The sequence below is a fragment of the Mustelus asterias genome, chromosome 5 (assembly GCF_964213995.1).
Source record: "Mustelus asterias chromosome 5, sMusAst1.hap1.1, whole genome shotgun sequence".
NCBI classification, from domain to species: domain Eukaryota; kingdom Metazoa; phylum Chordata; class Chondrichthyes; order Carcharhiniformes; family Triakidae; genus Mustelus; species Mustelus asterias.
Window position 1 is genome coordinate 90,770,261 of NC_135805.1, and position 15,837 is coordinate 90,786,097.

General features: G+C 45.0%; 1 protein-coding gene across 1 annotated transcript in view; it reads right to left on the minus strand.

The window, feature by feature from the left end:
* otofa (otoferlin a) overlaps positions 1 to 15,837 on the minus strand; it is a 379,834-nt gene that overhangs the window by 43,859 nt on the left and 320,138 nt on the right. Inside the window, exons 37-39 of the mRNA XM_078213737.1 lie at positions 9,346 to 9,483; positions 6,755 to 6,882; positions 5,656 to 5,826 (exon numbers count right to left, since the gene is read on the minus strand). Coding sequence (XP_078069863.1) covers positions 5,656 to 5,826; positions 6,755 to 6,882; positions 9,346 to 9,483 — 437 coding nt within the window. The remainder of the gene's footprint in view (positions 1 to 5,655; positions 5,827 to 6,754; positions 6,883 to 9,345; positions 9,484 to 15,837) is intronic.

A 15,837-nucleotide genomic window follows, 5' to 3' on the forward strand; every position in this document is an offset into this window, starting at 1 on the left:
CCACGGTAATATGATACCCCCTACACCATGAGCTCTTATGTTGTGTAGCAATCTTTGATATGGAGCATTGTCAAATGTCTTCTGGAAAACTAAGTACAGCACATTCACAGGTTCTCTTTATCCATATTGCCTATTACTTTCTCAAATAACTCTAATAAATTAGTCAAATACGTTTTCCCGTTCACAAAACCATGTTAACTCTGCCTGATTGCATTGAGATGTTCACAGCTAGAACATCCTTAATAGGAGATGCCAACATTTTCTCAATGACAGATGCTAAGCTAACAGGCCTGTCATTTCCTCAATCCAGTCTCCCTTCTTTCTTGAACAGAGGAGTTTTATCAAGGTAGATAAATCTGATGAGGTGATAAATCTGATGAGGACCTGATGAGGTGTCTCCCAGGACATTGTGGGAGGCTAGGGAGGAAATTGCGGGTCCCTAGCAGAGATGTTTGAATCATCAATAGTCACAGGTGAGGTGCCTGAAGATTGGAGGGTGGCAAATGTTGTGCCTTTGTTTAAAAAGGGCTGCAGGGAAAAGCCTGGGAACTACAGGCCAGTGAGCCTCACATCTGTGGTGGGAAAGTTGTTGGAAGGCATTTTGAGAGACAGGATCTACAGGCATTTAGAGACGCAAGGACTGATTAGGGACAGTCAGCATGGCTTTGTGAGTGGAAAATCATATCTCACAAATTTGATTGAGTTTTTTGAAGGGGTAACCAAGAAGGTAGATGAGGGCAGTGCAGTTGATGTTGTCTACATGGACTTTAGCAAGGCCTTTGACAAGGTACCGCATGGTAGGTTGTTGCATAAGGTTAAATCTCACAGGATCCAGGGTGAGATAGCTAAATGGATACAAACCTGGCTTGCAGAGGACAGAGGGTGGTTGTAGAGGGTTGTTTTTCAAACTGGAGACCTGTGACCAGTGGTGCGCCTCAGGGATCGGTGCTGGGTCCACTGTTATTTGTCATTTATATTAATGATTTGGATGAGAATATAGGAGGCGTGGTTGGTAAGTTTGCAGATGACACCAAGATTGGTAGAATAGTGGACAGTGAAGAAGGTTATCTCGGATTGCAATGGGATCTTGATCAATTGGGCCAATGGGCTGACAAATGGCAGATAGAGTTTAATCTAGATAAATGTGAGGTGATGCATTTTGGTAAACTGAACCAGGACAGGTTAACTTACTCAGTTAATGGTAGGATGTTGGGGAGAGTTACAGAACAAAGAGATCTAGGGGTACATGTTCATAGCTCCTTGAAAGTGGAGTCACAGGTGGACAGAATGATGAAGGAGGCATTCGGCATGCTTGGTTTCATTGGTTAAAACATTGAATACAGGAGTTGGGACGTATTGTTGAAGATGTACAAGACATTGGTAAGACCACACTTGGAATACTGTGTGCAATTCTGGTCACCCTATTATAGAAAGGATATTATCAAACTAGAAAGCGTACAGAAGAGATTTACTAGGATGCTACCGGGACTTGATGGTTTGAGTTATAAGGAGAGGCTTAATAGACTAGGACCTTTTTCTCTGGAGCGTAGGAAGCTTAGGGGTGATCGTATAGAGGGCTATAAAATAATGACAGCCATTGATCAGCTAGAAAGTCCCAAAGGTAGGGGAGTCTAAAACTAGAGGGCATAGTTTTAAGGTGAGAGGGGAAAGATACAAAAGTGTCCAGAGGGGCAATTTTTTCACACAGAGGGTGGTGAGTGTCTGGAACAAGCTGCCAGAGGTAATAGTAGAGGCGGGTACAATTTTGTCTTTTAAAAAGCATTTAGGCAGTTACATGGGTAAGATGGTTATAAAGGTATATGGGCCAAATGTGGACAATTGGGACTAGCTTAGGGGTTTTAAAAAAAAGGGGTGGCATGGACAAGTTGGGCCGAAGGGCCTATTTCCATGCTGTAAACCTCTATGACTCTATGACTATTTTCCATTCTCATGGGACCTTTCCAGAATCTAGGGAGCTTTGGAAATGAAAACCAATGCATCTACTGGGCAAAATCTTACCAAAAAACGTGTGTTGGTTCCGGCACGAAAAAACGGAGTGATTCCTGCTGACAGTGCCGGCATGTTTTCAGGCCGAATCTTATGCCTCATTAGTAATAATTTTTATGCCCATGAGTTTCACACTGCTCCTGCAAAGTGTTCCCTCTGATTCACCCACCCCTCAATGACTTAACTGCTGCAGGCACTGGGCAGCTCCATATAAATGGCTCCCCAGCATTTGTTCTACAACGACTGCCTGGGATAGCAGGCAAGAAGGCCCTCACCAGGATGCTGGATGGAATGGAGCAGAGACAGGACACACTCTAATCCCACCCCAGGAGATGGCCTTCCAGCAGGGCCACCACCCCCACTGGAATGCAGTCATACCCCTGGGCAGTGCAAGCCCACTCCAGAAGAGGATAGGGCAGCAATGTCCGAAGATGATGAATGATCTTCTTCACTCAGCCAGGGTAAGTGAACTAACCCCAAGTCTCTTGCTGGATCCCCTCGCACACTCCTCGCATCCAATTCTTTTTCTCACTCAGCCATCTTGGCCTTTGCCAATACCAGGCACCAGGTCCCCCCTCCCTCCCACAATCACCATGTTCCCCCTGTAGCTGATATGCTCCTCACATTCCAGCTCCCACCCAATTTCCACGCCTCCCATACCTCATCACCATCTTAAATGTCAACACTCCCACCTATACTCTACCTCTCTGTGCCATTGCAGGAAAAACTCAACCACAACAGCCGTGAGCAAGTGCAGCCAGCTGGAGTCATGCCCAAGCTGAGAACCATACATGTTTTGAGGAACGAGTCTTCAACCTGGCTGGGGAGGAGGAAGAGCATGCCTGTGCTGCTGGTGAAGTGGGGGCAGTAGAGAAACATGGGAATCCTCAAAAAGATGCTTTCATTCCTCAAGTCTCAAGTGAGTAATCAATGTTCCCTCTGTATTCCTTGTAATGTATTGATGCCATGTCCCTTCTCTTGCAGACTGACCAGTGGAACAGGCCGGACCATCCTCGTGCGCCCTTGACCCACTGGACTCTAGCAGCTCAGAGGGGGACTTTTCTAATCACACTTTTGAAGAGGGGTCACACCTGTCACCCACACCCGGCATGTCGGTGGGGGTCACTAAGTAGGCAGGATTCTGGGGCAATCATTGGTGAGCACCTTACAGCTGAAGATCCACAGCGACTGGAGGCAGGGATGTCCCAGTGAACTGGCATTCAGAAGAATGCTAGCGCCCAGGACTCTACCGAGTCTCTTGCTGATGATGTGCCCCAGGCCTGGTTGTCCCATATTATTAATCCTCAGCCTCACTCTCTAGAAAACCTGCACTCACCTAAGTTTCTATTTTCTTTTTAATCACCTGTACATTTCGAGATAGCTTTCATTCTTACACTAATTTCTCCCTCCTTATTAATCTCATCATTTTTTGCTCTTTTTTATATTCTGTCCAATCTTCTCATTTGTGGATATTCTTTCAACTTGATTCAATCTTTAATTTCTTTAGCTGGCCATGGGTATGTTGTGTCCTGCACTACAGTTTTTCTTTCTCATTGGAATGTATCTTTGCTGAGTGTTATGAAATATCTCCTTAAATGTCTGCCACTGAATCTCTAACTGACTTATCCCTCAGCCGAACTTTCAGTAAACTTTAGCCAAATTTGTCTCCATGCCCTCATTTATTAATTTAAGTTATTTAAGTTTAAAGTACTAGTCTTCAACTCACTCTACTCACCCTCAGACTGAATGCAAAATTCAATCATGTTATGATCACTGCTACCTAAGGGCGTCTTTGACTATAAGGTCATTCATTAATCAAGTCTCATTGCACATTACCAGAATAGCCTGTTCTCTGGTTGGCTGCAGAACTTGCTGCTTGAAGAAACTGTCCTGAAAACACTCAATAAACTCATCTTCCTGCCTTTCTTTGCAAATCTGGTTTGTCCAATCTACATGTAGGTTAAAATCACGCATGATTATCACTGTTCCTTTGTCACAAGCCTCCATTACTTCCTCCTGTATACCTTGTCCCCAGGACTTGTGGCGCAGTGGGTGGCATTCCTGCCTTTGAGCCAGATACTCCAGGTTTGAGTCCAAGCCCAGGAATTGATGAACAAGTTCATAACACAGCCAAGCAGGTTGCCAATGGCTGGCAGTAACAGCGGGACCGATTCCTGGTTAGCCATGCTTGATGTGGAGTGGCACCTCTCAAGTTATAAGCACCCGGCGACAGACTAGTGACCTGTTTCAGGAATTACTTTCTATGGAAACAGATGAAAGTCTGCCTTAGTGCATCACCAGGAGCGGGAAGAGTATTGGAATGGAATACCCTGTCCTGAATGTGATTACTGTTGGAGGGTCTATATACTCCCAAAAGTGACTTTCCATCTTCACTATTTTGTATCTCTACCCAAACTGAATCTTGATCTTTAGAACTAAGGTCACCCTTCTTTAATATATTAATATCATGTTTAATTAGCAGAGCTTCCCCTTGACCTTTTCCTAGCTTCCCTTCCTTCTGAAATGCCATTTACCTTTGACAACTCAGATCTCTGCCCTTGTCATCTTGCAGCTATGTCTTTGTAATGACTCAAATTGTACATATTTATTTATATTCGAGCTGTTAATTCACCCATTTTGTTATGAATGCTATGATAATTTAGATACAAAGCTATTAGTTCTGTCCTTTTACTTTGTTTGCAACCTCCAGCTTTATCTGCTGGCTAACTCAGTGTTTGCGTGTTCTGTTCTGCCCTGCCACACTCTGATTATCATTCCCCTGGTTGCTCCCTTTGCTCTCTTGCCTTGGCTTAGGTCCTTAAATTATTGCATCTTCCCACACTTAATCCCTTAGCTCTGCTAGTTAGTTTTCAGGCCTCCGTATTGCCTTAGTTATATGACTCACCAGAATGCTGGTCCCAGCACAGTTCAGGTGAAGGTTGACCGAACGGTATAGCTCTCACTTTCCCCAGTGCAGGTATCAGTGTTCCATGAATGTCTCCCACACTAATCTTTGAGCCACACATTTAACCCTTGAATCTTATTCTCCGTCACTCCTGGGCCCAGTATGTGCCATCACAGTGCCACTCTGTCTCATTCCACCCCTTCACTTGCTGCTCCTTTTCCCCTCTCGATCTCATGGAAGAACATCCTGAGCTTCACCACTTCCAGCCCATTGTGTACACTGGGAACACCAAAGTATTATCTTTGCATCATACTTATTTTCAGATCACTTCATGGCCTTGCCCCTCCCTATCTCTGTAATCTCCTCCCGCCCAACAACCTTCCAGGATATCTGCGTCTCTCTGATTCTGCCTTCTTGTGCATCCCTGTTTGTAATTCCTCCATCTGGGCTGCCGTGTCTTTGCTTGCCAAGCCCGAAAGCACCTCTCAGCCTCGCTACCTCCTTTAAGACACTTCTTAAAACTCTTTGACCAAACATTCGGTCATCTGATCTAATATCTCCTAGTGTGGCTCAGTGTCATGTTTTGTTTTATAATATTCCTGGGACACTTTATTACATTAAAGGTGCCATATAAATATAAATTGTTGTTCTTATTGTTGTTGGACTGCTCTGATTACTCTGCAGGTGATCCCAGTACAGAAGCACATTAATATGTTAATGAAATGAAATGTTAAATTACTCACAGAGAATATTGCTGTGCAATGCCACATGTTGCTCTGTGTTTGCTGTAGTAGCGATTTTCCAAGTCCAGTTTGGTTTCTCCAATTAGATCATCTGTACCCACTAAATCCCAGTCAAATATAGCCACTGTCAGCATGGACTCCATTGGGAATGTGACTTCAATATCAAAAGACCTGTTTCAGCAGATAAAATCATGTGATGTAACTGACTGAAGTAACAAATGATCATCAGAGTTCCCAGTTTTTGGATAATAATTGCCTGGTACAAAACAAATTCCTTTATGTAAATGAAACCATAATCCTTAATATCTATTTAGGGATCCTAGGGTACAAACTCTGGAGTCTTGCTGTTGGAAGTATGATAAGGCGGAACTATGTCCCACTGTTTTGCTTCTGCCGGGGCCCTGTCCCACATCCCTTGGGAACTGAGTCGATTCTACACTGGGGAAAAGCGATTCTCAGTGTAAAAGGCGGAAAGTTGGTGTGCCATTCTGCAGTCATGTCAAGAGGGGGAGCCAGAGGTATGTTCTGGCCAATGATGAACAGAGTTGACTGACAGTCTCTGACAGGAAGGTGTGGAAAGACTCAATTTGAAGCCTGAATTGATTACAGAATTTCTGCCTGATTTCAACAGGTGCAGGTTCCCCAGGGATTATCAAGGATTCATGGACTAGCACAGAAATATTCCTCAGAGGCCCCAAAACTGTTGTAATAAAGTGACAGAAATAACCCCAGCCCACCCTCAGGATTAGAATTTTCTGTGTTGAGTAACAAGATAGAAATTGTTTGATCTGAGCTATGCTCCAGCTGCCATAGTCATTGTTTTCTCTGAAAAAGCTCTAGTTTTAATGGCTGGATTATTGCCGCAGCAGCACCTGGCACAAGAAGAGGCTATTTAACCTCTTATTTCTCCCCTGGCTTTTTGACAGAACTATCCAAAACATCCCACTCAAATATCAATGATTTCTTAATGAAGTGACAGCATCAGGTCCTGTGTGTGACAAAATCATAAAACTGCTCAAATGCTTAACTTCTTAAGAATGGACTTATGGTCTTGTTATCTGGAACACTGAATATCTTCCTCCGTACTTGCTGGACTTACTTGCCAAAGACAGGATTGAGTTGTTTGGAGATGTAGTTCTCCTTGTCTCTGATTTCCGTCTTGCCCAGCTTAATGACAATGTATGGATCTGCTTTGCCATTGATGTCAGCTGGGTGCAACTCTGTGGCCTAAATGGGCAGGTAAAACAGAACAAAAACACGACTCATCAGGTTTTCCCGCTGAAATTTGATAAATGAATGACCAAGAATTAAAACAAATGACTGTAAGCACTGTAGTTCAAACATAGGAAATGAGAAATTAGGGACATTGATTTGGTGATTCTGCTGCAATTCAAGGTATCTATTAACTCAATTTTACATGAAGAAAAAGTATTTAGTATTTAATCAAGTGCTGCCGTTATATTGCGAGCCTATAGTTGTGACAAAAAAGAAGTTGGGGGCGATTTTCTGGCTTCGCTGCATCTGGTGCAGATTGTGCCGATCCCAGAAAATTGAGTGTGGGCCTAAAACTCCAATAATGGAGACCAGGCACGATGACCATGCCGGGGGGGCTTGGAGGTCATTGAACCCCCAGGTGGTCAGGGACATAGCTGGACAATGCCCATTTGGCAGTGCCAATTGGCACCCTGTTAGTGTCCATTGAGAGTCATGACGGGGTGGCATGTTGGGGGTCTTAAAGGGGGGGGGGAAAGCATGTCGGGGGTCATGAAGAAGGACCGATTGGGAGGGTCTCCATGCCCCGATGCCGACAATCTATGTTGGGGAGGGGTTGGGGAAACATGCCGCTGAAGAATTGGGGGGGGTGTGGTCCCGGTGTCTGTGGGGGAGGAAGGGGGTCTTCCAGTGAACTGTGAGAGATTGCGGCGCCTTTTCATAATGGTGCCCAATCACTTTGCAGCTGGGCCGACTGGTGTGTTTAGGCCCTTTGTTCCAGAACCGGCACACAACTCACCGATGTCCCAAAAAATGACTAATTATGGGAGGATTGCGGTCCGTCCCACTCTGGACAGACCGGCACGGATCACCCCGGTTTTCTAGCTATTATGCCACTTCGGGTGCAATCTTATGACCTCATCCTGCCTGACTTTTGGTGAGGTGAGGTGGTAAGATTGGATAGGAGGCAGAAAATCAGGTTTGTCTCCGGTTTTTCACCTCCCTTAATTGACTGGTAGTGTTTTGCCGGCGAAATTGGTTTCGTGCCCAGAAAGGAACTAAAGCCAATTTAAATATTAATGGCATAATTTAAATGTCATTAACGAATCCCAGACACTATCACCTGGGCTCATTTACCTTAACCACCTTGTTGGCTGAGGTTTCCCCCAGTGAGAATCACGTATGGTCCCCACCAATGGTCACAATGTCTGTGAGGGGAGTGGGGGGGGGGGGGGGGGGGGTGGGGGTGGCAACAGATCTTCCAGTACAATGGGAGATGAGGCGCCTGCGCAATGGCGCCCCGGAGCTCAGCAGCCAACTTCCCTGGCGAGTTTCGGCTCCACCATGCCCCCTGCTGGTGAGAATCACATCCTGATTTTTTTTACTAAGTGCCTTAAGATTGCATTTTCAAACTCACCCAAATAAATGAGACTTTTGCTCTCCCGTTTTTTTTTACCCGTTTAGCACTTAGAACCTTTTTTGTAAAATTCCGCCCGTAGTCTTTTTTGGGGAAAATTCCACTCATTGGGAGGAATCTTCCTCTCCCGCCTGCCACGGGAATCATCGCGGGCGGGGGCTGAACATGCAAAGGTCCATTGGCCTCGGGCGGGAATTTCCACCCTTGGGGTGAGCGTGGCCGGGAAACCCCACCTATTATGTCTGAAATGACTATAGGGCTTCTCTCAGGTGAAAAAATGGGTATAAATAACTGGTTGCACAGAGATTTTACTGAACTTCCTCTGAAGTTATGGCAGAAGACTGGGGGACGCTCCATGAACATTCTATCCCTTCAGCATACAATGATTTGTGATTAGAGATCAGGATGAAAATATTTGGGTTTCAGTGAAGGAACCATTGTAAATTTCTCCTTGCATAACATTACAATTAATTCAGTAGCCAGATTATGTCCAATTTTCCTGTTCGAAAGACCATGAACGGGATTGCCCATGATCCCTGGGATTCAAATTACTGTGTTACTGGGCTACCATTACAGTTCAGGGTAAGAACACCAGATAAATTATCAGCCTACAATTTCGGGAAGGATGGGATTCAGGTTGGCACTTGGGGCGAATGCAAGAATTTCTGTAGAATCAGCAAATCTGCTAATGCTGCCAGTGTTGTAAGGATGTTACCTATTTCACTGTTTAATGCCATGATGTGGAGATGCCGGTGCTGGACTGTTGTGGGCACAGTAAGAAGTCTCACAACACTCGGTTAAAGTCCAACAGGTTTATTTGGAATCACGAGCTTTTGGAGCGCTGCTCCTTCATTAGGACTCACTTGATGACTTCTTGCTGTTTAATGCCAGTTAATTCAATTCAATGAATCAATCATAAAAATATAAAATATTGTATAATTTTGGAAAGAAATAGTTACCATTCTGGATGGTGAGCAGAACCTGTTCAAGTTTTATGGTTATCATAAATACCACAAAAATGCAACCCAGTCCCTCCATTGACTTGAATGATAGCCACTTACCCTTACTACGTACACTCTGACTAAAACATTGACAAGATCATTGTTTGGAATTCCCTGGAACATTCCAAATGTAGGTTCATAACCTGCTTCTCGAGCGATATCATCTGGCAGAGGTACTTTGTACACACAGATGGAGCCCTGCATTGTATTTTTGTAAACAAAAGAATTGATAAGACGACACAATATTGGAAAGGATTAGTATGCAGGCAAATGAATGAATAGATTTAAATCTATATCAACTAAATCAATAGAGGTAATATAAGTCTAGTTATTTGATGCTGGATTTTGTTAAGCTATTTTATTTGCAGAAGTTGACCAAAATGATAATATTAGTGAGTTTTATTTAAAATATTGTGTGTTCTCCTTATTTATTGAATAATCTTAAGAATTATGAAGGGAGAATGTCTCTGTTTCTTACCGTTCAGAGCTTCCTCTGGTGTGAAATCAAAATACCTCAGTGAAAGTGGTCTCAGGTCAGTGAATGACTAGTACACTCTTTCCAATTTCTCATTTTCCTTTGAATTAACTGAGCAACCGACTCGTGAAGCATGTTGCACACGACAGTTTAAAACAAAATCATAGAGTGTTGGCATTGCTGGATAGGCCAGCATTTGTTGTCCATCCATAAATGCCCTTGAGAAGGTGGTGGTGAGCTGCCTTCTTGAACCACTGCAGTCCATCTGGTGTGGGTGCATCCACTGTAGTGCAGTTAGGGAGAGAGTTCCAGGATTTTGACTCAATAACTGTGAAAGAGCAGCGATATAATTCCAAATCTGGCTTGGAAAGGAACCTGCAGGTGATGGTCTTCCCATCCGTCTGCTGCTCTTATCCTTCTAGGTGGTCAGAGGTTGCGAGTTTGGAAGATGCTGTCAAAGGAGCCTTGGTGAGATGCTGCATTGCATTGTAGATGGTACACAGTGTTGCCACGTGCATTGGTGGTCGAGGGAGTGGATGTTTATTGTGGTGGATGCAGTGCCAATCAAGCAAATCTCAAGCAGAGATTTGCAAGCGGCCCAAGATGTAACTGTCATGGGCACTCCCTGGGAAACAGGCAGACATCTGCATGATGCACATTGTGTGGTCACAGATGAGCTGTGGGAGTAGAATCCCTAGTGGTTCCTGAATGGTTGTGCATGCTGCCATGGTGACTTAAGAGCCATGTGGATGCAATCTATCAGACCTTGCACCTGGGGCATCCCTGCTAGGTGGGAGAAGCCCATTGCCCTGGCATCCTGGCTGACCTGGTCACAGTCAAAGTTGATAAACGTATCGACCCTGGCAAAAAGGGCATCTGTAGCCTCCCTAATACATGTGCGAGTGGCAGACAGGGAGATGCTGCAGATGTGTCCTGTGCTGCCTTGGAAGGAATTGCTGGCATAAAAGTTCAGAAAGGCTGTAAGTTTAAGAGCCACAGGTATTGGGTGTCCTTCAGTTCCATGGGGTCAGTTTGTGCAGTATGTGGCAGAGATGGTCCACTATCTCGCGGGACAGACACAGTCTTCTCCAACACTGCAGCTCGGACAACTGAAGGAACATTGATGCAGGAGGATTCTTGGTGGATACAGTCTCTGCTTCCTGAGCAGCTGCAGGCCATACCTCCTGGCCACTTGCTTCAGCAAAAGCCTCTGCTGCTGGTTAATCTCGATCAGTAGAAATACCAACTCCACAGGTTCCATGATTCTCCTGAATCATGCAATGAAAGAGTGAGAACTCCACCATGAGCACTGAGGAGTCCTAACAGAGCCCAGACGCTCATCACTCCATACATCTGAGACTTCAATCCCAATACTTCTCATTAGCTGTGTGAATCTCTGCTCTCCCTCACAGCACTCCCTCTGTCACTACAGCCCAACATAACTTCCTCTGTACTCCAGCAGGGTGGATAGTGTTTAGCCTTTATTGAGTCATGGCATCTGACCAGCACATCCCGTCCCCTTGCTGCCAAAGTCCCAATCTCGCATAGTGCTAAAGTGCATTAGAGAATGCATGACAACAAGATCTGCATCCTGATGCTCACATCAAAAATGGTGCTGGGTGAGCGATGTTAGCTATTACCATCCTATCTTGCCAGGAAGTTTTCCACAATGCGAGCTGTGTACTGCTCTGGCTTGAATTGAAGATGCTTCTACATTCTTGGTGTTTGGTGTTCCAAAGGGTTAACCTTTGTCCTCAGACCATGCAACTAGGTCTAGCTCTGGATATTAAACTGACCTGCTGGACTCCTCAAAAAATCATCAATTAGTCGCTCTGGCAACCACATTCATCTTGACGCCACACAACTGATTCTTGAGAGGTATGCAATTACCTTTTCAAGCCATTCCTTAGAGGGCTGCCTTATTCTTTGGGGTCTTTAATGCTGTGTAGTTAAGCAGCCTTGCATGAAAGCAATCAACACACTCTCACTGCTGCACATGATGGTCTGAATCTGTAGAGAAGTAGATTTAAACTTCCTGTCCAATAAGCTTCTCTGACTGCACACCATTGACAGAGTGAAGGTTGTAGGTTTCATTGCATTTGCCCTCCCCTGAGTGAGAGGGCCTTTTGCCTCATGAGACAGGGTAGCTCCCCATCACTGATACCCTCACACTGCCCTTGCAGCCTGACCTGTCATAAAGCAGGACACAGTAAGAGTTTTAACAACACCAGGTTAAAGTCCAACAAGTTTATTTGGTAGCAAATACCATTAGCTTTCGGAGCGCTGCTCCTTCGTCAGATGGAGTAGAAATGCTCCATCTGACGAAGGAGCAGCGCTCCGAAAGCTAGTGGTATTTGCTACCAAATAAACTTGTTGGACTTTAACCTGGTGTTGTTAAAACTCTTACTGTGTTCACCCCAGTCAACGCCGGCATCTCCACATCATGACAAAGCAGGACCACAGGACTTCATAGTTGCACCCACAACTACCCCTCTGTTGTGGCTATCTCCCCCCAGTTTGCAGCTGCAACAAAGGAGGGCACTCGCTCCCCTACTGTTTGAACACTAACCCAGCATGGAAGAACCAGGAAGCAATGCCTGGCAGCCAGCACATCACCTTAGGGCAAGGGATGACCCAATATGAAGGGAAGGTAAGGTCTTTGAGTTAATGACCCACACTCCCCAAACCTCACCCTCTGATGGCAACAGCGACCCTCACACCTGGCCCTGAGTTGCAATTCTTTGTGCCCCCAGCCTTTTCCCTGGTGTCCCTTGAGCATTGGACTGCTCAAGAAGTAATGGCCACCCGAGTGCTCACTCCGATATTCCCCTCTGAGGCATCAGTACTGGGTTCACACTTATGCAGATCTGCTGTAAATAGCGTTGACGTGACGTCATGCTGGAGCCAGCTGAGTATTCAGTTTGGCTTCAATATCCAGCGTGAGTACTAGCTAATGATATGCTGATGGTTCAAATTACGTTCCCGCCCTTTCCCTGAGTGTTCCACATTACTTCACCAGTGAAGTTCGTTCAAAATTGGAAAATGTGGTCTCACTGGTGCAAATCACATTTTTCTGAATGCTCTGCATTTTGGGTCCACTCCGCCATTCCCACAAAGGACCCATTCCCAGACAGATAGAGTGATCATCTGCATCTGTACAGGGCATTGGTGGGGCCGCAGCTGGAATACTGTGTGCAGTTTTGGTCCCCTTATTTGCGGAAGGATATATTGACCTTGGAGGGAGTGCAGAGAAGGTTCACCAGGTTGATACCAGAGATGAGGGGTGTTAATTATGAGGAGAGATTGAGCAGATTGGGTTTGTACTCGTTGGAATTTAGAAGGCTGAGGGGGGATCTTATAGAGACCTATAAGATAATGAAGGGTAGAGATGGAGAGATTCTTTCCACTTAGAACAAGAACAAAGAACAAAGAACAATACAGCACAGGAACAGGCCCTTCGGCCCTCCAAGCCCGCGCCGCTCCCCGGTCCAGGATTGAATCCTGAATCCAGGATCCCCGCCCAATTTTCCAGCCTATCTACATACTAATATCCTAAGGAAATATACTTAGAAAGGAAACTAGAACTAAAGGGCACAGCCTCAAAATAAAGGGGGGTCAGTTTAGGACAGAGTTGAGGAGGAACTTCTTCTCTCAGAAGGTGGTGAATCTCTGGAATTCTCTGCCCACTGAAGTGGTGGAGGCTACCTCGTTGAATATGTTTAAATCACGGATAGATGCATTCCTGATTGGTAAGGGAATTAGGGGTTATAGGGATCAGGAGGGTAAGTGGAACTGATCCACTTCAGATCAGCCATGATCTTATTGAATGGCGGGGCAGGCTCGAGGGGCTAGATGGCCTACTCCTGCTCCTATTTCTTATGTTCTTATGAGCTCAATATCCTGCCCAGTGTTTCTATGACATGATATGGCACACACAATGCTGAAAGTACAGGTGCTATGCAACTCAACTTTGAGACTGAAATACATTGCAAGGAAATCTGTAGTTTTATTGTAATACTTTGTCAAACATGGTTTCCTCTCTTGAGGATATTTTAATGAATTAAAACTCATTTTACCAACTAAGCACATTTTTGTTAATTTCTCCACAGCTAAGAAAAGAAATTCAAGGGAGTAGTGGAAATTAGATAACATATATAGGCTGAATATAAAATGTGCTGGTGAGGATGGGCATCATTTCGAAATGTGAAAAAAGGCATAATACCAATAAATCATATTAATGTGGCACAGTTTATTGAATGAATTAATTGTACAAAAATACTTTTAACCACAATGAAAGCATTATAAAATCATCAGATTTGTTACAAATTGGTTCAAATTTAATCTGAGTCACTTTTGCTATGGCATCATTATAAGGATCTCATGCTGGTCAGATTTTGTGCTTTCTGAAGTTTATTTATTAGTGTCACAAGTAGGGCTTACGTTAACACTGCAATGAAGTTACTGTGAAATTTCCCTAGTCGCCACACTCTGGCGCCTGTTCGGGTACACTGAGGGAGAATTTAGCATGGCCATTGCACCTAATCAGCACATCTTTCAAGCTGTGGGAGGAAACCAGAACACCAGAGGAAACCCACGCAGACACGGGAAGAACATGCAGACTCCACACAGACAGTGACCCAAGCCGGGAATCGAACCTGGGTGCCTGGCGCTGAGAGGCAGCAGTGCTAACCACTGTGCCGCCCTACACTCTTTCAGAATCATTACACCAAAACAAATCATCTTCGCTTCCATCTACTAAATTGGATAGTCTGCGTGTTTTGAATGATTTGATGACACTTGATGCATAATAGCATCCCACAATTTGATAATGAAACCACACAAAACATCAAGTCAGCCATTGTGTATATTTCCACACTTTGGGGAATCTTTGGAATCTTGAGCCCGCACTCTCTGTCCGTGAGATCAAGATCCGGTGAAACACAGAAATCACAAATCTCACTGGCAGGATACTGATCTCCAATTTTTGCCACCGCTTGCCGGCGATGTAATCAGGCTCAGCTGCCTCACCAGATTCTCATGGCATTTTCGTGACATCATGTAGGCGAAGTTTATAACAGGTTCACCCAGATGTATATCCATCAAGGACATCCCACCCTAGCAGTGCCAACCTGTGCCAGGCGTAGTGCCATGGGCATGTTCAAGGGGGAACCTCACGTGCGGGGACTTGTTTATTTATGATGGGTTGGGAGCAGAGCGAGCAATGAGAATGCCAGTGATGATCAGGTTGGGGGGGTGGGTGGGGGTGATGCTGGTGATGACCAAGGGGGGTGGGGGGAGGCCACAGACACCTCCATGCGGAGGGATGGGGAGAGATTATTTTTGTTTCAGTAATCGGGGCACCCTTTAAAAATGGTGGCCCAACCTTCCTGCAGCTGCTTCCCGGCTCTAAGACTCTCTGCCTCGTCAGTGTGACAGTGTAAACCACACCCACTTGTTTTTAGCAGTTCAAGTGACAAGATCTTGAGAGAAAACTGGTCAGTGGAGCTGGAGAGTTCCACACTTGTTTTCTCATCAGAACTGAAACTCTGTCAAATTCTCATAACATTCCGCCCTTTGTGAAAGTATTTTCTCCGTCAACCATCCACCGTTTCCAGTTATGATTCTTGAATGGTTTGTGGTGGCATACAGGTTGAACTATGGGTGTTGGATCCCCTGATATAACTGCAGTGTGTGTGTTATTTCTTTGTTTGTGCCTCTTGATCTCATCGGTTATGAGATCTGAACATCCACACAAATAGGTTCCATTCTTTATATCAGCAATGTGGATGCCTATTGCATCAATCCATAGCTTCACTCCTTCCTCATCCGTCCAGCCATTGTCTTGGACATGGACAAAACTCCTGCAGGGAACTTGATGTTTGACATGGTTTTGTCATGGACTTTACTTTTGTTCCGTTGGCCATGCAGGCATTGTGCATCTTGTCTCCAGATGTCCTGTTGTTTTCACTAAAACTGCTTTTGAACCTTCCCACTCCAGTGGCGGGCATATTGACATTCATGGGTGCTTCATCCAAGTTGCTGATGTGGCTGCTTTTTCCTAATTTCTGACGATGAAC